Genomic DNA, 25,060 nt, shown 5'->3' with positions numbered 1-25,060 from the left:
GGACAGGCATGGGGAATGTCCATGCAGAGGACAGCCTCAGCTTGAAATGAAAAGGACAAATTCTGTTTTCAGCTATACTGCAGAAGCAGAAAAGCTGGCCCTATATATTTTAATGAATAAAAACACAGGGTTACTCAAAAAGGGACTATTTCAGAAGTCTAATATATTTTTTACTCTGTACTGTCTACCTTTCATATCTACACTGGTTCAGGAAAAGAAACCAGACTAGTTAGCTTTGTTCTGGCTGTAGTCTGGAAACTGCCTTTCAAGAAAGCATTTTAGCAAAGCACCTAAACACACTGAGTTTGCTACGTGAGTTTTTGTTCAGTTAAAAAAAGGCCTTCTTGAACATGGGTAATAGCATTGCTCAAAAATGTTACTGGCTGGAGCAACAAGACTATCTCATTTCTTGGGTGCTGATAGTGCAGCGCTATTTGGTACATGTGTGCTGCAGAATGTTTACTTGGAGAAGAAAGAAAGAATATGTTTTACTTGGGAGCCCTTTATTTTAACAAGCCTTGAAAATACCGCTCTTCATGCTGTAAAAAAAAAGGTTATTTTTACATGTTGAGGTCAAATGCAATCTGACAGCTGCCCTGTTATAATACTGCATTTCTCACAGTTGTCTCAGCTCTTACAACTACTTTGCTTATCTGTGCCACTTCAGTAGTTGTGTTATCTCTGGCAAACAAAAGAGTTTGGAACATTGACTTCAGGACATTTTTGCTGTACCCCTCCAAAAAGCATAGTAGTTTACTGCGCAGGCTTACAAGAAAGCATTCCCAATAGTTGTCCTTGGCTTATTCTCAAAATTTTTCCTTATAAACATGAAACTGTTATATAAAGTGAAACTTGGAGCTCCCCAAAATCTGATTTAAATAGTAATTACTCTTCTAGGAACTGTGGCATTGAGCATATTCTGTCAGGAGTTTCTAGTTCCCACTGTAAATCTAGTTCAAGGCTCATTTATAGACACGTAAATAAAGTTGATGGCCTCCACTGACAGAAAGCACCATTATTTGGTGCTGATCTCTTCTGCCATGAGTACAGCCTGACCACAGATGGCATGTTTTTCTGAGAAATATTCGCACAAGGCAGATGCCATCTCTGCAGGATGGAGATCAAGGCAGAGAAAGGACAGCTTGGAGGTGTGAGAAGGAGTGCGTACCAACCTTCAGCACCGTGACGTAGGGTGTCCCATCAGGTCCGTACTTGCTGCCGTTGACTTCCACATGTTTCAGCCACTGGATGTGAGGCTGGGCATCGCTGTAGACCTTGCAGTGAAATTCCACATTGCTGCCAACCACCACAGTCTGGTTGGCGGGAAGCCCTGCTTGCAGGATGGGTCGGTGGGGCGACCGTTCTGGAAGGAAAACCGAGGGAAATCCAGATTTACCTGTCCTTTCTCTACTCCCTTTGGGGCTGTCCTCAGGAACGGACAATGCCTGCTCAGTGGTAGTAGCTCAGGCTGCTCCGGCAGGATTTGCGTCAGTGAGTCTCTCCACTTTTACACAGGAAGGGTACAGATTGGGGACTGGCACCCTGGCCACTGCTCCAGCCACCGCTTCTCAAGCCAAATGAGGAAGAACCACCAGGAACAGGGGAGGCATCTCAGCCCCACTCACACTAATCTTTCTCTGGCCCTTCTGTAGAGCAGCAGACTAATTTACTGATTGTGGATTTGAGGTTGAATTGCAGAGTCAACAGAAGGTTTCTTGTTGGCTTTAGAAGATGCATGATTAAGCCTTTTGGGAAGGAAATCAAAATTCCTGCTTCCATATCCTTTCACGCACCTGTTCAACACCATTACAAATCAGCTGCTAAGGGAAAACAGTGAAATCTCACCTAATACATCCAGCTGGTATGTGTGCCTAATGTTGCCATATTTGTTCTCCACAACACAGGTGTAGTTTCCTCGGTCTGACGGGACAACACTCTCCATCACCAAACTCCACTGCTGGTGTCGCAACTAGGAAAAAAAAAAAAATCAAGCCCATGGTAAAGTACCATCATCACCAGAACACTCAAATCAGAAAATAACAGACATGCCCTTGCCTGTGTCTTTTACATGCTTGGCCACCATGGATGGACTTCGGAGCAGGCATGAACCCATTTCAAGGGTCATGAACAGGCTTAATATAAAAAGTAATTAAGACAAATGCATGAACAGTGCAACACAACATAACATGCTGAGCTTGCGATGGAGGCCTGCAGCTACTCCCACAATAACAATAATGAAACCAGCTGACAGCTGCACTGTACATCGCACCTTTCATTAGAACAATGTACAGAAGGCATTAGCTAAGGTAACCTCTGATCTGCTGATCCACTTCACCAGACTCTGGGCCAGTGAGTCCCTCAACTCAAAGAAAACATACCCTCGTCTGCAGATCTTTACCTACTGTTATTATGTGCGACCCTTAAGATGAATAGAAACAGTAAAGATGATTTTTTTAGCTCATCTATAATGTATTTTAAAGATTTGTGCTATGAGGGCACCCAGCATGGCATTAATCTAACCAGAAATGAATGTCTAAAACTGAGTTAGTTCCCTATTTAGGGCTTCCTATTTAGTCACAAGAGTAAGCAATGGAAATCTCCAGAGGTGATTCAGCTGTCCTACGATTCACCCTTTAGGACATCTCATTCCTCGCCACTGACTACAACAGAAACCTGGACAATGTCCCAAACTTACAGGTTTTGCTTTACTGTCTAAGTAGGATAAATGTGGGACTTCGTCTTCACTATTGCTTTCAGTTACCAGTCACCCACTCAGCTTTTATCTTCCTTGTCAAGACAGGAGAACCAAATCAGTCAAAAACAGAGGAGAAAACATGCCCAGCCTCAAGTCTGGTCCCTAGGATTCCTGGTCAGTCCTTCTCTGTCTGCACTAGGTTTCACACCAGCTGTGTCTCTGGATGTGACTCATGTCCAGAGTTGCTGAGTTTTCATCGGCAAAATGGAAAGCAGAACGAGCAGAGTCCAGTTTGATTTGCTGGCCATGTGCTTCCCCTAAAAGGTTCCTTTCTGAAGGGTATAAAGGAAATAATGGATATGGAAAACGAATCTTGAACTAATGCAGAAAGTGACCAACACAAGCAGAGATGCCTTCAGGATGCACAGCCCAAAAAAGCTCTCAAAATCTCTGGATATTATTTTGATGCTTTCTGTCACCCAAAGTAGAACATTTAGCTTTATTAAACATTTTGAAGTTGACTCCAAGGACACAGAAGAAGGAGATCATGGTAACGCTGCACTACAGAATGTCAGCGACTGAGGGAAAAAACAAGGGCGTAATTGCTCCTTCGTTTCTAGCTGGAGCAGGTGAAGTCAAATAGGAAGTCATTCTTTACTACTCTTCTGCTACATGTAAATTGCATCCACATGCTTTTCTTTAAAGGGACAAGCTGCAATTCAAGCCAGAATTTGGGAAACAGAAGGTTTAAAGTCATAGGACTAGATAGTTTAGTTTCAACATAAGCCACCAAGCCATTTTAACAAAGCCCCTTGCTCTGTAGACCTCAGCAACGCCAGCAACAGCACTGCTGAGTGCTCTACCTTTCTGATGTGGCTGAGTATAGCACTTCCCCTCATTCCAAGCTATGTATGCTAGGAGGCTGTGGCTAAAATGTCTTTAGAAAAGTTTTGTCTTGAAGATGTCTGATCTGGCCTGACCAGACATCTGCCCATCCAGGACTGCAGAGATGGAGCTGAACGCAGAAGCAACATTTCACCCTCTGAAAAGCACTGTCCTAACTGTAATAGATCAATTTTCTGTAAAAGTGCGGTAATTACAGGATAACAGAAGTTCTGAGAACCTGAAACAAGAGTTCAATCTGAACATACCAGAAAGCCAAGGAAGTTTGAATCCATGTTTTTGGCTGATTAGTGGCTCATCTCCATACTGGATTGTCTCATAGTTATATCTGAAGACTCTTTTCAATTCACTTTTCAGCACTGCAAAGCATTTGCCTTTGTAATGCTTAGTAGCTACTGCAAGGAAATGGGACTCCAGATATGTGGCCAAATTCCTACTCTGAACTATATTATAAAACTGGGTCTAAATCGGGTGCTTGACATAGCATGTGTTACAACGCTTTCAGAGAACTTCTCATCACTGTTTTTGTGGCATGGACTTCGGAGTTCAGAGACGTGAACCTGGAGGCTCAAACTTAGGAGGCAGAACTTGTTTGGAAACTCTTCTAGAAGCAACCAATTTTTGGGGGGCTGAAAATAAAGTCTAGATTGAGAAGATAATAAAAAGGGATGCTTCCAATTCAGGATAGTCGCTGCATTTGATAAAACAATAGAAACATGAAGTGACTTAGTGCAGACATTTATCAAGTTGGTGAGATACTGGAAATCCCTCTGGTTTATTTGGTGTTGTCATTCTTGGCTCCTTGTGAAACAAACATTTTCAGACACACTTGGAAACTCAGTCCATGTTTGCCAGACTGGTATGTGAGTCAGTGCAATGGTCTGGGGAAGGGATAATCCTCCATCTCCCCTCCCCCTCAGTCTTCCCTTCTAGGGTCATTTAACACACAGGCTTACGATATTAGAGATTCCAACAAGGATTTAACCATTAATGCTCTTTGGGAAATTTCATATGGTAAGTCATATGAATTTCTTTTCTCCAGTTAAGGATGAACTGTAACAAAATTAGCTTAGCCTGGATTTCATGCTTTCAGCACTTCTTCTTCTCTCTTGCAGACTTTACATTAGGCTCTGATGATCAGAGAGTATCTAAATGCCAATTACAAGATGCAGGAGTGCAGCAGTGCTCAGCTTCCATCTGCCAACCACAGACCTTTCACTACCAACTTTTAAACTCTTCTAAACACTGAAAACAGATGAGAAAATTCCCAGCTCAAGGATTTCTGAGTTAAGACCAGCTCTAGAGATGGAGCAAGCCAACCAAACTCTGCCAGATCTGGATCTTGCCCACTCTTTTCAAGCTGCGTAATTCTGTTATGAAGCTAAGTTGTTTTTGAGAATTTAAATCTTGAATATATGAGGTATTGAACAGGTTTTCTGTTTCTTTTTCTAGTTCAAATTATAGCTGATATTTGTCAGTATATTCTAGAAGAGATTTACACTTACATCTAACTATGGCTCTACAGCGAAAGCAAGCAAATAAGAGAATTACAGAGAGCAGAAAATGTCTTTATATCAAGAAAGGAACAAAGAACTCTATCTAGACAGATAGAGAGCTTAAACCAATATTGCTGTAATTGGCCTGACATTGCCTTCAATAGTTCTTTAGCACTGGCTCATTGCTGGAAGGTGACCCAAGAGAAACAAATCACAGCGATGCCAAAGACATACTACCATGCTCCAGAGGACGAAACATGTCAATTTAAACTCAAGTATAGATTAAAACCAGTGGCAAGTCAGTAGGGGAATTGCTTTCAGCTTTAGATTTTATTCTGCAAGCATAATCTAGTGCAGCTGATGTCACATAGTTTTGCAAAAAAGCCATTTAAACAGTGCACGCAAGCCTGAAAGCAGTTTATGATGATCCTTGTAGAATGCAATTAGTAAAAGATGCTTGTGCTTGTAAATGTTATCTGCTGTAAGACTGCTTACAGACAGCCTTTGCTTCCCCACTCCTTTTTTCTCCTAAACTTTTCAGAAGATCGAAAACCGAGTGTGTCCTCAGCCTTGTCAGCAGGCTGGAAGGGGAAGGGAGCTAATGAGGGAGCTTTGAAAGTTTCATTGAAACAATCACATTAGCCTCTTGCAGGAACGGGCCAGAGCTAGCAGGAAGGAAACAGCCCAAAACTGGGGGGCGAGAGAAGACCTTTTTAAATCCTTTTTTGGTTTCTGGAACCCTGCACACTTTGGATGTGCAGCCCCTCTTTCAAAGTGGTACAGAGACGGCGAGCATTAGCATAGAGCTATTTATGGCACTGATGGAAATGCCTTTCTAAAAATCACCTTCTTTCCTCAGTAGTGGCCTAGGGACATGCCAGGCACAGTACAGGCTGAAAATCTCTGCTCTGGAGTCTTTTCTGCTATTCTGATATTGTTATAATCTGCTACTGTTAGTTTCATTGCCCCCAAATAAAAATACGAAGGAGCCTGGTTATGAGCTCAAAGGGACAAAATAATAACAATAAAAATGAATCCGAGCAACCGATTTTTCTCTTAAATTCATGTCAAAATTTGTTATTTAGAGCAGCACAGAAAGTTCTGGCTAATTAAATCATTTGAGCACACTGACTTTTGCTGTCCCTTAGCTCTATGTATAAATATGAGCCAGAGTATTTTCCAAAACACCTTCTGGTGGAAAGGGAATGGGGGAGGAAGAAAGCAAGGAGTCGATGCTATTACTGTGAGTAAAGGAGACTCCACCACTTGATCAAGTGGGTGATTTACACCACGAGAACGCTCACGACCACCAACACGACAGACCTGTTCTTTGGTGTGGTCCTTTGTACGCTCCAAAAGGCTGTTTTTTCTGGAGGGCAGGCACACGCTGCGGCTCTGCCACCAGCTCCCAAAGCAGCACTCAGTCCCACCGTCCTGGCCTCTGGCCATCAGCAGGGAAGTCCTTCCCATCACCATCCACAATGCATCCATAAACCCAGTCTTGTTTTACCTAATCCCTGGATGACCAAGGCAGACAAACTCACCTTCAATCAGGAACCAAGGGAATCAGCCTTCAATCCCATGGACAGCAGTGCTTTTCAACACTTTGGGGTCAAGCAATTGCTAAGACTATCAAAACCATGCCCACCCAGCAGGCAGCACTGTGCTTTCCTCTTACATGCAGCAGTCAGTTAAACACCACAAAACAGGTTTTCACTCATCTGAGAAAGAGAGTCAGTAAAAAACCTTAAAACCTGTTACACTGAGATCAAAACTGGTGTCTTACTTTTATGCCCCCAATCCTGTGCTCTCCCTTGAACTCTTTGCCATTTTTCAGCCAGTATATAGATGGAGTTGGGTTTCCGCCCGCTGGACAACGGAAGCGAACTGTGTTGGCCGCGGGAACTGCTAGCAGCTTCTTCTCCATCTTATCTGGTCGGGTCCAGAAGGGGACACCTGCAAGAGAGAAAATGAGTTGAATAGACCAGCGGAGGATATCAGCTGGTGAGCAGATGCATCTGAGGAGGCTTTGGCAGGAGTGGAGCGACAGTTAAATTGCTACCTGCTGCAGTTAAGATAAATGACATAGAAATAATTTCCAGCTAAATGATTTTCATAGACAGAGACAGGGTGTTTCCATTTTAGGTTTGTGATGAAAGGTTCACGACCAGGTTCTTGTTTCAGTAATGCCAGTATAAATCTAGAGTAGCTGCTTTTAAATCAAGCATGAGAGTTATTCTAGATTAGGGTGAGAATCTGGCCTTGGTGCATAAAAAGATACATATGTACCTTCAGGACAATAGTAGCCAAGAAGCATAAATAGCAGAAAGATGTTGGAACAGTAAAAAAATGTTGACAGGCCAGCAAGGGAGCAAAAAAAAAAAAGTGTTAACTGAATGCACAGGAAACTTTTGCTTCTCTGTGAGCAGAAATGTACTGTAGCCTCCTTAAGGGAAGGAAAGAAAAAAAAGGCAATGCCAAACTGGTTTATCATGTTTACGTTCTTAAAGTACAAGTGATTTTAGTTTTAAAGATTCATGTTACCTTTGAACAGGGATAAGTTTTAAAATACCAGTGTTAGCATGAGATACTTTTTATAATCTGCCTCAAGTACAGCAATGTTTCTTGGCATTGCTACAAACATTACATATTAACTCCAAATTAAGACAGCAGTGGCAGCAAACTTATTATACTGCGAAGAAAGTAAGTTAAAAAAAGAAAGGAAAAAAAAGTCTCCTAAGCCTTCTTTTCTGCTTAAGGGGATACTGCAGCACTGCATTCGGGGAGCTTTTCTTGGCATGTTGGGGGCCACATTCAACCCATGGTTGACACCAGGACCAACGGGAGGTGTGTCCACACAGCATTGTGCCTGCAAAACAGCAAAGAGGAAGCCAGGAAGCTTAACCAGCCACCTCCGGATAAGAAGGTCGTAACCACGGACAGAAAGAACATTTGAACCCACAGGTTGTAGAGACCTGCGTGCTCCTGGTGGAGACCAACCGACGGGGCCAGTCTTGCAAGAACTGCTTCGGAGAAGGGCCACCAGGACAGTGTCCCCGTCAGGCTCTCACACAGCAGTGAAGATTCTTTCAAATGCCACCAGGTGAAATGCCACCAGGTACTGCAGCAGCCCCCGGTGCTACTCTGACTGTCTCTACAACCCGCTGTCCCTTCTCTCCAGCGCTCCCCAGTTTAGTTAACGTCCTTGCGTTTGTTTCCCCAAGACCCATCCTGTTGCAATTCCACTTAAATCAGTGATGGTATCACCTCGGTCTCGTACGTTCAACACAAATGCTGTTTGGGTAGACAAACGCACTGTCTGACACTATTGCTGGGGACTGTGTGCGTGTGGATTAGTTTTGGAAGTATCTGACAAGCACAACCAAGCTAAGCAGGCCTGATGGAGGGTTTCACAGTGCCTGCTTTCAGTCTGGAGTGGCCTCATCCTTTCCCGACTGTTAATTCAATATTTATTTTTAATTTCAGCCTGGCTGGACACAACCCAGACTGGTGGAAACGAGCGGGTGTTTGGCTGCTTGCTCCCGTACACCCAGGATTTCAGTCAGTTCTTGCAACATGAACCTGGTGTTTTTGGGAAAGAACATGAAGGCGAGCAGGGGCATCTCACCACCTCACCGGCTCCTGAAAACCCCAGCTCTGCAGCACCTCAAGTATTACAAGGGCAAACACTGAAAACACAGAGCAGAGTTCTGTCCTGGCTCCATGAGCATGGGGCTCTTTCCCTACGGTCTTTGGGGAGGGGGAATGCAGAGGAGGCTGTTTCTGCTGGGATGAAATCTCTTACCTGCTCAGCAGCTAAGCTCCCTGAAGTGAAGCACATCTCCCTAGGTCAAATGACTCCAGAGCTCTTTCATTAACAAACTGTTTTTCTCAGCATCTCCTCCTGGCTGCACGCTGTGTTTTAGCTCCAAGGATTTTGCAGGCAAGCTCATACAGCCCAGGTAAGAATATCCACGCACCCCACAATTTTAGCTTCTGCAAACATCTCATATGCAATCTGCTTTACCACGACTCCATGAAAAAGCCTGCCTGGCCACTGGGAACCCAGATGTCACCCAGCACGCACATCCCTCTGTGGCTGGGGACCGCTCCACGATGCGCTTGGCCCTCAAATAAAATCTGTTTTAACACTTCTGCAGCCAGGCTGCCGAATGCAAAATCCTGGATGTAGGATGGCACAGCCAGAAAAAGGCTTAAATGCTACAAGATGGCACAGGCTAAGGCAGGACACGAGGTAGCTGTGAATATCTGAGCTTGGAAAAACTACAAAGAATTGCCTTGCCTATGCAGCAAAAGGGAGGGAATACTTCCAAACGTTAGCACAGCTTCACCGGCCGACCCTGCTGCTGCCCTGTGCGAGGCTTTTGCCATGCCTCGTGTTTTGCATGGCCGTGCCGCTGAGACACGCTTCTGCCTCTGGGGTGAGCGCAGCCAGTGTGGAGGAAGCCCCAGCTGAGAAGGGCAGCTAAATAGCCTGCTCTTTGCGGTTACTTCGCTTGGTTTTCTCCGCAGAGCAGGAACTTGCTCAAAGATAAGTTTGAATTTCCCTGGAGGCCCATCACCAGCACATTTTCCCTCCAAAGCTGAGAAGGATTTTGCTATCAGCCATCAGCAAAGAGCAGGCCAGGGTCCAGAAAGGTTTCTAGATGGGGGATAGTCTCCATATGGAGTGATGGCAGGATTGGGTCCCTCACCCTGGCAATCAGACACTGCTTTTTTCTCTGCACTTCCCTCGCAGGAGCGCTCTCCCACATGGTAAGGGTCTCACCCGTGCTGGGAACGCCCGGGCTCACCGACCAAGCCTTGCACAACCAGGACAGCGTGCAAGTCAAACTGAAACTGGAAATAAGTGTCCCAGCTTGCATTCAGAAACGGCTCTAAGGAGCAGCTCACAAAACATCAGCGCTTGCAGTTAACAGTGCCCCTAGAGCCCTTTCATTACTTATTTTTAAGGAGGTGAAGATTCAGCTAGCTCTTCTTTCCAAACAAAGTTTGCAGAGCTCCAGAGAGATTTGGGAAAGGGGAATGAGGAGGGATGAGAGACAGCCCAAAGTTTTAGACCAACTCTAGCTTAATTAGGAGCAATGATTCTGCCTGCACAGGCGTGAAAAAGGGAACAGCAAACAGTATCAGCAGTCCTTTCCCATCATCAAACACCGAGCCCGACGACCCATTTTGTTCAGCAGAGACACTGGCCACCCATTCAACTTGAATGACCAATTAAAAAAACTCCAGCGATACTTGGAATAATTAATACAGCTCAAGCGCTTATTTAGCAATTAGGAGCTGCCACAAAATTCTGCAGCAGATAGAATCAACTCTTAATTGTGTAATTTCCCCAGCTGACGCCTCCGAGTACACAGCCAGCTTTAATTGGAGATTATAGGGGCTCTTTGAAGGTGCTCCGGCGACGCAGCAGGGGCTCCAAACAAACAGATACAGAGGGGTAGGGAGCACTGGGGCAGAAGAGTGGTGTGTGAAAAGGGAGTTTTGTTTTTGTTTCTGAGCCAGGAAAAACAGCTGTGGAGAAATAGGTACTGGGAAGCCTCCCTTTGCAAAGGCAGATCGCGTTTTTTGACAAGGCTGTAACAAATGCACGGACGGTTTGAAGTTACTGAAGCTCTTCTTTCTTCTTCTCCACCTTCTATCCCTATGGGACGCTACCTTTCCGTGCTCCTGCTAGGAGAAGCTGATTAAAGGAGTGTGAGCAGAGTAGGAGACTCCATGCAAAGGACCTACCTCCACATTCGCCAAGGGTTTCTGCACCAAATACTCACTCCTTTATCAGAGATTTCCTCTTCTCCCCTAGCTTTGCTGTTTCTAGCACCATCATTCAACACTCTTAGGTCATATCCCCAAAGTTCATGAAACTGGCTTCAGACTCATGACACCACTAGAATTACCTCTCCAAGCTCCTCTCAGCAAATAAGAGGACAAGATACTCTCTTAAACAACACGAGCAAGCCAGAAAAATCCTCCATCAGTGCAAGAGACGGGATTTTAAGGATGAGGGGAAAAGACTACCTGTTGAGCTTCCAGAAGAAAAGGTTACATCCTGTGAAAAGCAACTAAGACCGGGCTAAGCGGGGCTGAGGTAGGGGTAGAGGCACTCCACTGGACTCCCGTTGAGGACTTCTTTGAGAAAATACTCCTAGACTATATCAGCTCCTTACAGTCCTTTGAGAGCTGGTGCAGACCTGTGTGGATGCACCTCCTTCCCACGTCAGAGCTGCGACCCTTCGTGGGTGGTAACTCTTGGTTATATTTTTCTTTTTCCCTAAGATTAACGAGAGGGTCTGACGTTCAACCAAACACATTAAAGCATGCTCACAGCACTACACGCCGTAAGGATTCGCTGCTCCAGCATGTTAAGCTACTCAACCATGCTTAAAGCAGAAGAGAATCCAACTTCTTACAGAGAGACCTTTAAGCAATGCCAGTGGTTACCTTAAGGTCTAAAAAAAGAGACAGTCTTAAAGTCAAGAAGACCCAGAATACAGGCTATAAATATGTGTGGCAAAGCGTGTGTTTTCTTTTTCAGTGAATAAAAACGTGCCTTTCTGTACCATAAAACAGCTCATGTTTTGCGATACCTGTTGCTAGGAGATGAAGTTTACTACAGACCACATAAAAAGAAAAGTACAGAACGATTAATTGTGTAAATCAGAAGTCAGTCTCCAGTGGGAACAAATCCTGACCAAACCCAACCCTTTCCACGGCTCCGATGGGCTTTGCCAGGTAGTAGGAGCGCTGAACGCATTTTCAAAGGTGCGTGTCACCTTGCAGGATTCAGCCCTTAATTAGAAGCTATCAGAAAACCACTAACTGCTGCTGACGGGTCGCCTGGCTCCGTAACTCACAATTACTGTCCACACACTGCAAGACACAGTGGTACAAATTTATTACAGTGGGAGACCTGTTTTAAGGAGTCCTACATGTCCAATGCTTATGGGTAGGAGAAATTTTCCAGTCATGTTGAATTCTTGCCAATGTACATAACTGATTTGGAGTTCAAATGCAAGACATTTATTTATTAAAAACACATACACAGAGGCAGCTCGCTTTGCAGAAACATAAAGAGCATAATAAAACACAACACTAACGCCTATGAAGCATGTAACGGTCCTGATTAATGGTATCGCACTTAAAGCAACAAGCGCTGGGATTGAAAGAGATTCAGTGTAAAAGCACCGAGAGGCTCAGCGCTGGGGCTCACTTCCCCACGAGTAACCTGAGCATGCTAGTAAAACCAAAGGAGCTGCTCCTTCTAACGGCATCAGTAAATTTGGCCCTTGGCTAGCGTGAATTTTATTCTCCAAGCTGCCTCTGCCTCCAGCCAAGATGCTGGTAAGGACCAGAATTAAAATGGCTAAAAATAAAGCAGGCTAAGATATGCGGAGCATGTAAAACTGGTATAACTTTGCTGTAGTAAAGAAACGATGACGGAGTGGGTTTCTCTGGATTTTAAATACACGGAGAATTTATAACTACAGCTCATAAAGTCAGATTCACAGAATCAAGTCTCCCCCAAAAATTAAGCTACAGCTGCCGCTAGATATTACAGGAGCTATAGCACTCTGGCAAACGCTTCTGAATTTCTAGATAAATATCATCATGCTGCCTGGTCCTGAGAGTTTTTATTTCCAGTCCTAAGGACGACTGATTTTAACATGGACTAGGAGTTCCAGTTTGACCAGGCTAACAGTCAGATAATATTATTGGAAGACTTCAAAAGGCAAGTAAAAGTGTTACTGCGGTTTTTCAAAGCTGCTACACAGTTATCCAAGCCTCAGCACGGATCCATGGCATGGCCAGGAACACATCGCTGTTCCCCCAAGTCCATTACATCAGACTTTCTCATGTGCAACCAGCTCTGTCTCTGAAAATCTGCTTTTGGGGGAGGTGATAGGGGGAGGAGGAGCAAATAAAGTGCTATACTCCTTAATAGCAAGGCTTTAGGAGCCTCATCCATTTGGGAGCCACATCTCTTTTAAAGAGGAGGATTTTGTACCCTAGAAAAATTAATTACCTGTATCTTCTGATTCATCATCATCATCTTCATCATCACCTGATGAAAGAGAATCTAGAATGAGAAGGAGAAAAAGAAAAATAAGGAGTTATGTCCAGCGCCACAGATGTTTCTGTATCCAGCTTTGATGGCTGTGCAGAGTCAGGGCACCCTGGCAGATGCATTCAACAAGGAGGGCACAGCTACTCTCCAGCCTTTGCTGCGTCAGAGGCTGGACTTCCAGCTCCCACAGTTTTCTGCAAAATGAAAGGTATCATCTAAACCAAGAAACTACAGTAGGTTTCACACAATCACAGAATAGTTGGGGTTGGAAGGGACCTCACAAGACTGTCTAGTCCAACCCTCCTGCTCAAACACTGTCACCTACAGCAGGCTGCCCAGGACCATGTCCAGATAGGTTTTGAACACCTCCAAGGATGAAGACTCCACACCCTCTTTGGGCAACTTGTTCCAGTGTTCAAACATCCTCACGGTGAAGAAGTGGTTTCTTCAAGTTTTCAAGTGGAGCTTTCTGTGTTTCAGTCTGCACCCATTGCCTCTCATCCTGTCTCTGGGCACTACTAAAAATAGTCTGGCTTCATAAACCCTCATATCAGATATTTATACACACTGATAAAATCCTCCCTGAGCCTTCTCTTCTCCAGGATGAACAGTCCCAGCTCTCTCAGCCTCTCCTTGTACAAGAGATGTTTCAGTCCCTTACTCATCTTTGTAACCCTTCGCTGGACTCACTCCAGTATGTCCATGTCTGTCTTGTACTGGGGAGCCAAGCACTGAACCCAGTGCTCCAGCTGTGCCTCACCAGTGCTGAGTGGAGGAGAAAGATCACATCCCTTGACTTGCTGGCAATGAGCTACGTAATGCAGCCCAGCATGCTTTCAGCCTTCTTCGGCACAAGGGTGCATCGCTGGCTCATACTCAGCTTGTCCACTAGGACTCCCAGGTCCTTCTCTTCAAAACTGCTCTCCAGCTGGTCAGCCTGTAGCCTGCACTGGTGCATGGGATTATTCCTTCCTAGATGCAGGACTTAGCATTTCCCTTTTTCAACTTCATGATATTCCTCTCTGCCCATTTCTCCAGCCTGTTGACGTCCCTCCCAACGGCAGTGAAACAATCTGGTGTATCAGCCACTCTTCTCCATTTTGTATCATCAGTAAATGTGCTGAACGCCCATCATTTAGTCATTAATGAAGATGTTGAACAATATTGGCTTTAATATCGACCCCTGGGGACACCACTAGTGACTGGCCTCTAGTTGGACTTTGTGCCACTATTCACAACTCTCTGAGCCCAGCAGTTGAGACAGTTTTCAGTCCACCTCACAGTCCTCTTATCTAGCCCATACTTCATTACCTATGGGGATGTTATAGGAGACAGTGTCAAAAGCATTACTGAAGTCAAGGCAGAAAACATCCACTGCTCTCCTCTCATCCACCAAGCCAGCAACCTCATCCTTGAAGACTATCAGGTTTGTTAAGCACAATTTCTCTTTTGTAAACCCATGCTGACTATTCCCAATCACCTTTCTGTCCTTCACTTGCCTTGAAAAGGTATCTAGGATTAGCTGCTACATCACCTTCCCAGGGTGATGTCACTGTCCCTGTGAGTTTGAACGGCCTGGGGTTCCCTTCTTAAAAGACAGGGAATAGGGGAGACTTTTGCTTTCTTCCAGTGCTCGGGAGCCTCTCCTGATCACCATGACCATCCAAGGATAACCAACAGTGGTCTTGCAGGGACACAGCTCAGCTCCCTCAGCATGCGTGGGTGCATCTTGGCAGGACTCTTGGACTTGTGTGTGTTCAGCTTGGGCAAGTGTTCCCTAATCTGATCCTCCTCCATCAAGGAGCTACCAAGTTTCCAGGGCTGAAAGTCACCTTAATAGCCACAGGGGTATGAATTGCCTCAGGTGACCGAGGAGACCACTCAATAAACAGAGTAGTCCCCAAACAGCCTGCCACCCCTGTACCTGGGCAACAGGCACAAGTTTTCCCCCAGGGACAAGCACGTCTGTTTACATTCCCCATTTGTGCAGAGCTACCAGCTCACCCCTCCTACACTGCTCCCACGCGCCTCCTAACCAGTGCATTTGCACCTGCAGCTACTATTAGGCCAGAAGCTTTCTAAACTGGGACAGAAATGTAGTGAGTTTACCCGCACTCTGCCATCAGAGAGCTGGTGACCAATGCCAAATGCTTCTCCATGTGTGAAATGCTTGTTCTCTTTGCCAGCAAACAGTCAATTCCAAACAGGAAAGTTTCTTTTTAAAGAACAAATTCTCCCCTACTTTTTGTTTTGCTAGCATTCACTCCGTAGACTTTTTATTTCACTGAATCTCAAAGTGGCAAGTCAGCAATTCTCATTCACTTTCTCTGTGCTGTTCTTTTAACTCAATACACCTCAGCCACTTCTTCCCATGTTAAGTCCTTGCTAAACTGCACAGACCGAAGCTTTTAAAACTTCTCCTCATCACCAAACTTCTCTCTGGATAGACATTTTCTGGTGACTCCTCGAACCAGCTCACTCTGGTTATATTCCATCTACAGAGGCACCTTGAGGTTGAAACCAAACACAGGTTAGCAGGTGGGAAATTTCCATCAGTATCTCACAATGCTCAAAAACTTCCTGAATCCATTTTCTTATTGTAGGCTAACATCTTTCCTTTCTCGAGTTGTCTATAATAAAGCCTCAATCCTTTTTTTCCCCTCAAATGACTACTGTAAATGTAAAGCCTATAATAAAATAGCAGCTGTTTAAATGATTTAGTGCAACTCAATGTTTGCAAGATTCAGCCATCTCTCACTTTACATAACCTGCAGGAACTTCTTTTTTAAATAAAGGCGAAACGATAACAGTGCAGCAGCCTTTATGTTCTGATACTGCAGTAGAAGAACTCAGCATTAAACACTGGAAAAGAGGAAACTTTATGAGTGTTCAGCATGTAGCCAGAAACGTAATGCACTAGTTTAGACCGAGTCAGGCAGAACGTCCTTCATTCCAAGATGTGCTCTCAAGTTTTCTATCGTTCTCTAACCAACTCACTGATAAAAAGCATGGAGGATAAAAAAAAGGGGGGGAGAGGAGGAAAGATAACAAAAAGCATTACTTTTCTGCAATCTGGGAAGAATTTACAGACACATTCACTGTACGTATGAGTAAGTAACACAGGAACCATCTCCCTGCCTTAGATTACAGTCGAACATTGTGCTTTGCACCTTCTGTTTGGCACAGTCTCAAGAGAGACATTAAGCACATATGTAAGTGCAAATCCATGGTTAAGGTCCTGCTGGCAGCAGAACCGGGGAAATGCCACAGGGCTTGCTGAAAGCCAAGCACATGTTTAGGTGTTTCGGTTGAACCAGTAGGTTTACTCAAGTCCCAGCGAAGGCAGAAACCTAGCCAAATACCCATCAGCATTGACAGAAAAATGAGCAAATTCTCAGCCCTGCACCGTGAGACTTTGTTACCCATATATTAACACGTGATTATAGTTTTCTTCTGTTTTCAAATGTACCGGTCCTAACGGGAGGAGGGAAAAATCAGCAGGACCAAGGGGGACTTTTCGACCTTGTCTGTATTTCAGATGAAAGCTTTTCAGGGAAACTGCAGCTTAGGTTTCAAGAGCAGATATCCCACATTCAGAGCTACATTCCTCTTCAGGGTACTCGAACAGTCACCTTTTTCAGAAAGTGACTAAGAATTTGCTAAGCTAATTGTTAACTATTTACTGAAATAGTAATCCTTTCCAGAGGACAGTGAGAACTGGCATCCACAGTAACTGCTAGACACTATTTCTGAAAGGGCCTTAATTATGCACAATTAAGGGGTTTAATTTCATTAGCTACCTGTTTTGAAGATCTTGGTCTTTGGAATTTTGGAAGCTCTTTTTGCTCGGTACCAACCTACCACCAGTGCTAGTCTGGGCACTTGTTCTATCTCCATAGGCCACTAAATCTGAAGGCTGTTTTGTGCATGAAATGATCGCAGAAATAGAGTTTCTGTAATCAGCCCTGTATATCAGTTTGGGCATAAAGTTTTTATTTGTGATTCACATAATGTGCTTGCGTTCCAAGAGGACAGTACGTTTTTCTCTTGTAAACCAATAAAACGCTCAAGCCCACATGTAACAAGAGTTGCATTTTTAAGCAATCAGACCCTGTTAATAATCAATCTATTTCTCAGTTTAAAGGAGCAGCTTCAGTCTTCTCAGTTATCTAATGGTTCCTAATGCAAACACCAATTTTGGTTCATAGCAGTCAACAGGGAGGTCTCAACACCCTGAAAAGGGTTTGGTGAGACGAGAAGCACATTCGGCTCGCCTGCAAGACCTCTCAGTGTGGTGACACAATGTGCCCACACAGGGAAATGCCAACCAAAGCGTTTACTACGGGCTCTGCCTTCAGCACAACCATCTCTGCTGCAAGCTCAAAACTCACAGCCCCACGCAGAAGAATCCTGATATGGTGCCAGGACCTAGAAGCATCAATTTAAATGAGATTTCCATGTATATCACCTATTTTGAATATGCCTCTTTTCAGTATGGTCCAGCTTTGTTCACTTAGAGCACAGATCCACACAACTCAAGTTTGTTAGCACAGATTTAAACAAATTTAATGTAGAGCACAACTCCGGCCCCTAACATCAGATATCAATGTAAATATTCAAGGAGATATCACAGCTAATCACCAATGCTACCTTTAAGAAGTGGGAACATACACCATGAATCTCAGGTAGCAATCTCATCTCTGGAGTGGAATACTGAGCAATCAATAAAAATTACGGAGAAATATCGGAGAATACAAGAGGCGCCACTATTGCCACATGAAGCAGGGCTTCAAAGTTTCAAACAAGTGGGGCTGACAGCTAAAACCGAGACTCCTACATTATCAGCACTTTGGTGGTAATGACAGCGGACTAATAGAATCAAAGGCTCATAATGCTGTCAGAGTGTAGGTTCGGGTTACGTGCTTGTTCCTAAGCTGTTATTAGCTATTATTAGTGAAGAGGAAAAACACAGGGGCTTAAATTTTTTAAAAGGAGGGGATTATCAGTCTTTCCACTATTAAAAACAATTTCTCACTTTACAAACTTTGGGGGCTGGCAGCTGTTTCATTTGAACGTGGAGCTGGCTGCCTTCTTCTGCCTTCCCGCTGCCCCTTGAACTCCAAAGTGTTTTAATGTCGCTTTAAAAAAAAAAGCGAGAGTAATATTTCTAACAACCTGCAGTTCCTTGAATATTCCCCATAATTGTACCTAGTTAAAGAAAGGCTTTCAAGGGCCAAATACTTCTTTAACCATTTAATTGATATGACCTTGAATCATTCTCAATAATCTCCAGTAATGTTCAATGAAAAGCAGATGTTGGTGAAGGCTTGCTGAAAAGAGCACCTATTCTCAAGACGGTTTGAGTATAGCATAAGATTCTATTTCTGGCAAGCAAAAGCCCCTTAAGGAATGGATGTAATATCTCAAGTACACCCAGATTTGCTATCTCTGTGTTTAGTTTTCATATGGAGCTCCTTACTTTTTCAGGGAGCTCAACTTCTGAGGGCACAGTAGGCAAAGCCCGACTGTTCGGGGACGCTTGATAAAGCTCCAACAGTGAAACGAAAGATTTCAAAACCTTAGATCCGCAGGGAGTTAATACTTCTGAAAATTCAGGCCTTTAATCTCTGTCATCAGGAGAATTTCTATCAGCTTTTGTTGATGACTGTTCAACTACCTATGTGGCAGTCTGAAACAATGAGGATGATTTTAGCATGATTTGCTAACTATTTGTGAAGAACAGATTTTTCTGGCACCCTCTGTTTAGCAATCCATGCTTAGACTAGCTTGCAGCTGTTCTGTCCTACTGTCCTAACCATGGAAAACAGTCAGGCAAATGACAGTAGGTGCTTTGCTAACACATCATGTGTCTGCAATATGTGGTTCCCTGTAAGTGCCTTTGATTGCGCTCAGCTCCTAAACATACACAGTCTATAGACGAGCTACTTCTGAAACAAACAAGTCATCTGTGATAACTGGGACAGAAGGAAGCCACATTTATCATCTACAAAAGAAACAGCTTTTAGGAACCCCCAGCTTTCATATCCAATTTTGCCACTGACTTGCCCCACAACTGGAAAAAGTCACTTAACCTCGCTGAACCACAGTTCACTCACTCATAAAAGACTTCAAAGGAACATGTAGCTTTGCTTCTATTTGAGCGTTCAGGGGGATTTGGGGTTTAGTCTGATTAGCACCATTTCTAAGTCTCTCTCAGCCTTAGCATCCAAGCTTTAACATGTGGTACGGACATGCACCATTCTTTGATCGATTGTTTTTTGTTTTGCTAGTCCAGCAACTGCTTGGAATCGCTAACAAGATAGAAATCTCACTGGAATAAGAGTGTAAAGAATCACCAGCGCTGAAAATATTAACAAAATTAAAGAAATTTAAAAAAGAGATAAATAGGAGAAATAGCTATATTCCTGCACGTACCTGTTACTCTGACTGTAAAGTTCCCCAGGACTTCATTGGAATGCCTTGGCTTGCAACTGTACAGCCCCGAGTCATCATAAGACACATTGATTATCTTCAACAGTTTTTGTCCAATATGAGTTCTGTTGGTAGGTGCAATCCCAATACCATCTTTAAACCAGAAAACAGACATAGAAGAGCCTTGAGTGTTACAGGAAAGTTCAATGGTATCTCCACTTCCAAACACCAACTCTTCCAGAAAGGCGGTCTCACTCCTCAAGTATTCTGCAAAGGGAAGAAGAAACAGCAATGAGTAAGAGCAGGTGTCAGAGAATGAAAGAACATTTCAAAAAAACACCCCATATTTGTCCTACTGATCCTTCTATGTGCCCAGAGTTCCCCTTTTCCAGACTTAAAGTCTTGGGAAGGTTCTCTCTGAGACCCAGGATGGTGCAAGTACACCTCTACAAGGTGGAGGAAACCACACAAAAGGTTGGATGGAAATCAGAGCTGCAATAAATTAACTCTCTGCAAGTAGGAGTTATTCGCTCATTAAGCAACAATGACACACAAACCCCAATGCTGGACACGAAGCTCTGAAATCTCTCTATTCAGTCTACCTAACTGGGGCAGCTTGCCACACTGGTGATGATAGCAAATAGTGCCATGGGCTGGAGCGCTTTGTTTTACAGTAGGACCCTGACGAAAGGAAAGGTTAGAAGCTCAGAAGCCTCCCCATGCAGGAAGGCGGGACATCCCAAGAGCGTGTTTCTAGGGTCTGACTGTCCTCAGACTCATTTCATAGTGATACGTTAACTGACTTTAGATGTCTAATGGATTATTCTTCCCTCACACCAGTTTGAAAAAGATGACTCTGCTGTCAACCCAATTACATCAACAGCAAGACCGCCATGTCCCCCGCCTTGTTTGTGCTGACCAACATTTCCTGCACGCGCAATGCCCTGCGCGTGTCCTTTGGCATATACCAGCTCTTAGACTGCGAGCTCCTCTGGGCGAAAGAGTCTCTTTGGCTTTGTACAACATGTATTACAAGCAGATTCTATTCCATGGTGAAGACTCTTTGCTTCTATGATTATACAATTAACAAATAAACAATAACTCAAACCAGACCAGTTTGAACCTAATCCCATAATCCAAACTCAACAAGCTTGCCTTTATTTCTGATAATTATCGGATCAAGATAAAGATCCCAATTTTGCAGCCGAAGTACATTCACAGGTTAGAATTTAACTGTGAAATCAAAGTAATTTCACAGGTTTAGATTATTTGAGGATGTGATACTGTCTTTAAGTTACTCTTCTGCAATTAAGTGAAAGGTCTGCTGTAGGTTATAAAATATAAAAAGATTCCTTTTTTCATCCTGTCATGTAAGTTTTTATTCTTCTGGAAATTTAAAACTATAAAAACATTTTTAGCCAATAATCTTATAGGGTAAAAATGATGCAGTCTAGGGACCTTAAAATGTGTTAAGCCATGGGAGGTATCATCTAGCCATAGGAAAGCCCACATATATTGAGGTGACAAAGTTACCTTTCCTGAAATACTTGGCAGCAATCTCAATTCAAATAATTTACATTTTGGCCAAACATTTTGGTGTACAATCAAGAAGTTTTTTTTTTAACAAAAAAAGGAATTTTCCCTGAAAACATGTATTTTTAGTATATAGTATATTAGTCAAAAGAACAGGAAGACAGAACTCCAGAATCTCCTTCCTTACAGATCAGCCCCTGTTCTGATGCTACATGTTCACTCACAGTCTCTTCCAAACTGTAAGATCCTTGGGTTAAACACAGTTGAGAAAAAGAAATCTGGGGCACCTGGTAAAGAGGAATATTCTGTTTTAACTGTTCATTTCAATGGGCTTTCTTCCTTCCCTTGGACTGTAAGGATTTTTTCAATGGTACCAACTCTAGCTTCCAATTAAAAAGCCCTGGATACAGCTTCACACTTGCAGGACTGGGTACTGCTCTTTGTTTGTCGAACGTGATGGAGGCTCCTGCTAATTTAATCTACCAGAAAATAAACCCCATGCAGCTGCAAAATTCCTCCATACAAAACACACAGTTTTACCCAAGCTGTTTGCCAAATGATCAAGACCTGTATATTTTGGCTTTTATATCACAAGCCTACCAAACAGGAACAAGCTCAGACGAAGCACAAACCAAACTGTACTGATTAACCATCTAAAAAGAAGTCGCTCTTTTTTAAAGCCATAACAAACCTGTGTTAGTGAAAAAGGAAAAAAACTATTTTTACAAAATATAATTAGGAAATAGTGAAACAAAAGGCAAATTTTCTTTAGAATTGGAGCAGAACAACTGGGGTCTGAGGTATCTTCCATGGAAAGGCCTATCATCTCATTTCTGACAACTTTGACACCTCTGTCCTCAATCTCCCCAGCTGGTCTCCTGATGCCCATTAAATGCACACTTTACTCCTAGTGACTTTATTCCTACCGACTGGGAGTAAGACCTGGAAAGATGTAGTGGCAGTTAAAAGAAGAATGTTACTAGTGGTTTTAATCTATCTATCTGGTCTTTTTTAACAGTTTTTCAACTTCTAAGTTTAAATGCCTATGGCTTAAGCAATAAACAGGACCAAATGAAAGACCTCAACAGTACTTAAACGTGTACTTCAGGCATGTTTTTAAGCACTATGTCTAATCGAGACCTTGCAGAATGAGAGTTTACTATTATTATTTCTCATGTAGCTTTCAAATACAGTGCTAAATCCTAAAATGGAGACAGTCTCACTTCTGCACTGAGAACAGCCGGCATTTTAAGCAGGGATCCAGACCTCAAGTATCCCACCAGTGCCCCAAATGCCAGTGTACAGAACCCAGCTCTTCCTTGCCTGCTTTCCAGCTGCAGGTGCCTTGTGTTTCCAACTCATTTCCAACAAGAAGGACGGCTCTTTTCCCACCCCTGGTCTTCTGCAGCCAGCAATGACATTCCTCTGCTGAGGACAGGAAGTTGTCCCTCCTGAGGCCAAACTCTCCGGCCATCACAGTGTTGTGCAAAAGGCTGGAAATCACATTTTTTGAATTAATGCCTGCAAGAGCTCTGTGAGTAGCTCAATGCAGCCCACACTTGGTAGGTGTGTTCAAAACAGACCTTGGGGGCTGTGCTCTTCTGGAAATCTGGGTGAGGGCTAGACCTCCTTTTTCATCTCGGATCTTTCATTGCCAAATGCTAAGGAAACCAATATAGGGGAGCAGGTGGTGAGCTCTCCAGGCATGGCTGCTTCTTGCATCTGGATGCGCACCTCTGATTTAGGCATTCAGAAAACTTCAGGGCAGAATAGCACAGCTTCCCAGCTGATGTTCACACTTACTGGGGCTACAAATGCACATCTTCTGAATCTCAGTCCCGCGTCCTAACAAGACCATACTCAGTGTTGGCAAACAGCTATATCCAATGCTTCCCCATGCTACCTTGAAAATTTTCATAAAACACACCTGCTGCAAGTGAGGTTACAAAGTCCCCCCTCTCCTCTCCCAAAGGAAGCTCCCATCTGTGATCTAACTGACCTTAACAGCATCTTTTCAAAATTCACAGTAGACAGTTATAAACACATACTTTCACAGGTATAAATTACTGTGGAATTAACTAGTGCAAGGATTATAGGAGTCCACTCTGCCACCTGCCAGCAGCACTGGAATTAATGAGTTTGCTGCTTTAATAGGTTCTTAGAGAGGAGGAGGTAATTTAGGTTGTGGGTTCCCAAGATATGACTAAAATTCAACCATTTATTGAAGTAACAAAGCAGCAACTGGTAGAAAATTATCAAGAGACTCTTCTTCAGAAGTGTCTTTAGAAGATCAGCTCTTGTAGTATTATCACTGCTGCTTGTAGCAAACATTTAACGGAGGAAGAGACAGTTTTTAGATAGTTTAGCAGAGGAAAAAAGGCACGTGGTAGGAACTAGCCAGAAGGACACCTTCCACAACAAGGAGCAGCTGGCCCAGCAATGCTAAAATGCTTTTGTGTGTATTCACTTATAAGGATAAGATACTCCATCTCCTTAGCTGCTTGGCTCATCCTGAGCGATAATTCACTTTCTGTGTGGTTTGTCGTTCCAAGTGCTTAAGTGTGTCAGTATTTCCATCAGACGTCTGCTCCTCTTAAGACATCAATACTAGCTTCAGGCTGAGCCTGGAAACGCTTTGTTTTTAATGTCGGCAGCTCTCAAGGACTGCAGCAGGATGTTTAGCGATTTACAGGCACAAAAAGGCCGAGGAAGCAAAGGGGAGTAGAGGATTCCTGGGCTGCCTCTGGCCCCCTGAACACTTTGAGATAACCTAGAGCCCTCCCATCATATAGGATGGCTGCTCACCCCGGTGATGCTGGTAATGCCCCTGCCCCGTGCGTCACTTCGCATGATGTGCAGCATGATGTGCAAGCCCAGCCTTCCCGCGCCACCCTGCACAGCGCCAGGGATTACTCTGGCTCCACAAGACTGATTCCACCTGATTATTTCTCTTTACCTGTGTTTTTCCTCCTTGAACAACATTTTGTGTTTCCAAAGTCTAAGTGTTTGGGATTCTTATGGCAGCAGCACAAGTATAAAGCAGAGGTGAGGGACTGCCTCTCCCATCCTCCTCCTCAAGGGAGCATCTCACAACTGGGGAACATCCATCATGTACCTGAAAAGCAGATGGTCCCAGACCTACCAAGATTCATGTGACAGAGGACTCAATGCACATGACCTTCATCAAAATATTCCTCATCCCCAAACTGAACCCTCTAAATCCCAGATAGCTATTTTTTTTGAGTGCTTCACAGCTCATTGGTGAAATGAACTAAGCGACTCTGGTGGCTTATTTATAAGCAGATCACATTTTATCCTTTTCAAGCTGGATAAGTCATATTTGGCATTTTAACGAGCAGAAAGATAGCAGCACTCTATTTGTGCTTTACTTCAGATTAATCCTAAAATATTCCTTGTTCTATGTATCTTATTGCATCAAATCCACCATAACAACATATATTACAGGATCATAGAGAAACAACCACGCCAGAACATTCTCCTGTTGTGTCTGACACCCTCTTTCCAAGGAAAGATAATCACAGAGACCTTAGCTAATGGTCCTTAGCTAAAGAAACCTTCCCTGACCCGTAGCACCTGGCAGATGAACATGGTGTTGGTTCCCAACACCTGCACAAGCAAAACATAACCCCTTGTCCTATTTCGTCTGCTCCCTCTCCCTTCCCTCCCTCCAGCGTCAAGATCCCCCTTGGATCACATTTTCCAGGGTCTGGCTAGAGCTCTTCCAGGAAGACGTCAATCCCAGTCCCTGGAGCCTGGGACACTTTGCCGAAGCAACACCATCTTCAGAAGCAACGGGCAGCCAGGCTACCTGCCTCCACACAACAGGACTGCTGAGCGCTCACACTGCTGGGCAGAAAAAAAAATCTGGCCAATCCTACAAGAGCCCAA

At 43.8% G+C, this 25,060-nt stretch overlaps 1 protein-coding gene across 2 annotated transcripts in view; it reads right to left on the bottom strand.

Annotated features, from left to right (window-relative positions):
- FGFR3 (fibroblast growth factor receptor 3) overlaps positions 1-25,060 on the bottom strand; it is a 56,118-nt gene that overhangs the window by 15,919 nt on the left and 15,139 nt on the right. For both annotated transcript variants that reach the window (XM_062574542.1, XM_062574541.1), the window contains exons 2-6: positions 19,622-19,885; positions 13,145-13,198; positions 6,881-7,050; positions 1,846-1,969; positions 1,173-1,363 (exon numbers count right to left, since the gene is read on the bottom strand). In XM_062574542.1, coding sequence (XP_062430526.1) covers positions 1,173-1,363; positions 1,846-1,969; positions 6,881-7,050; positions 13,145-13,198; positions 19,622-19,885 — 803 coding nt within the window. The remainder of the gene's footprint in view (positions 1-1,172; positions 1,364-1,845; positions 1,970-6,880; positions 7,051-13,144; positions 13,199-19,621; positions 19,886-25,060) is intronic.

Source organism: Rhea pennata, chromosome 4 (assembly GCF_028389875.1).
Source record: "Rhea pennata isolate bPtePen1 chromosome 4, bPtePen1.pri, whole genome shotgun sequence".
Classification (NCBI taxonomy): domain Eukaryota; kingdom Metazoa; phylum Chordata; class Aves; order Rheiformes; family Rheidae; genus Rhea; species Rhea pennata.
This window is presented reverse-complemented; position numbering and strand designations above follow the sequence as displayed.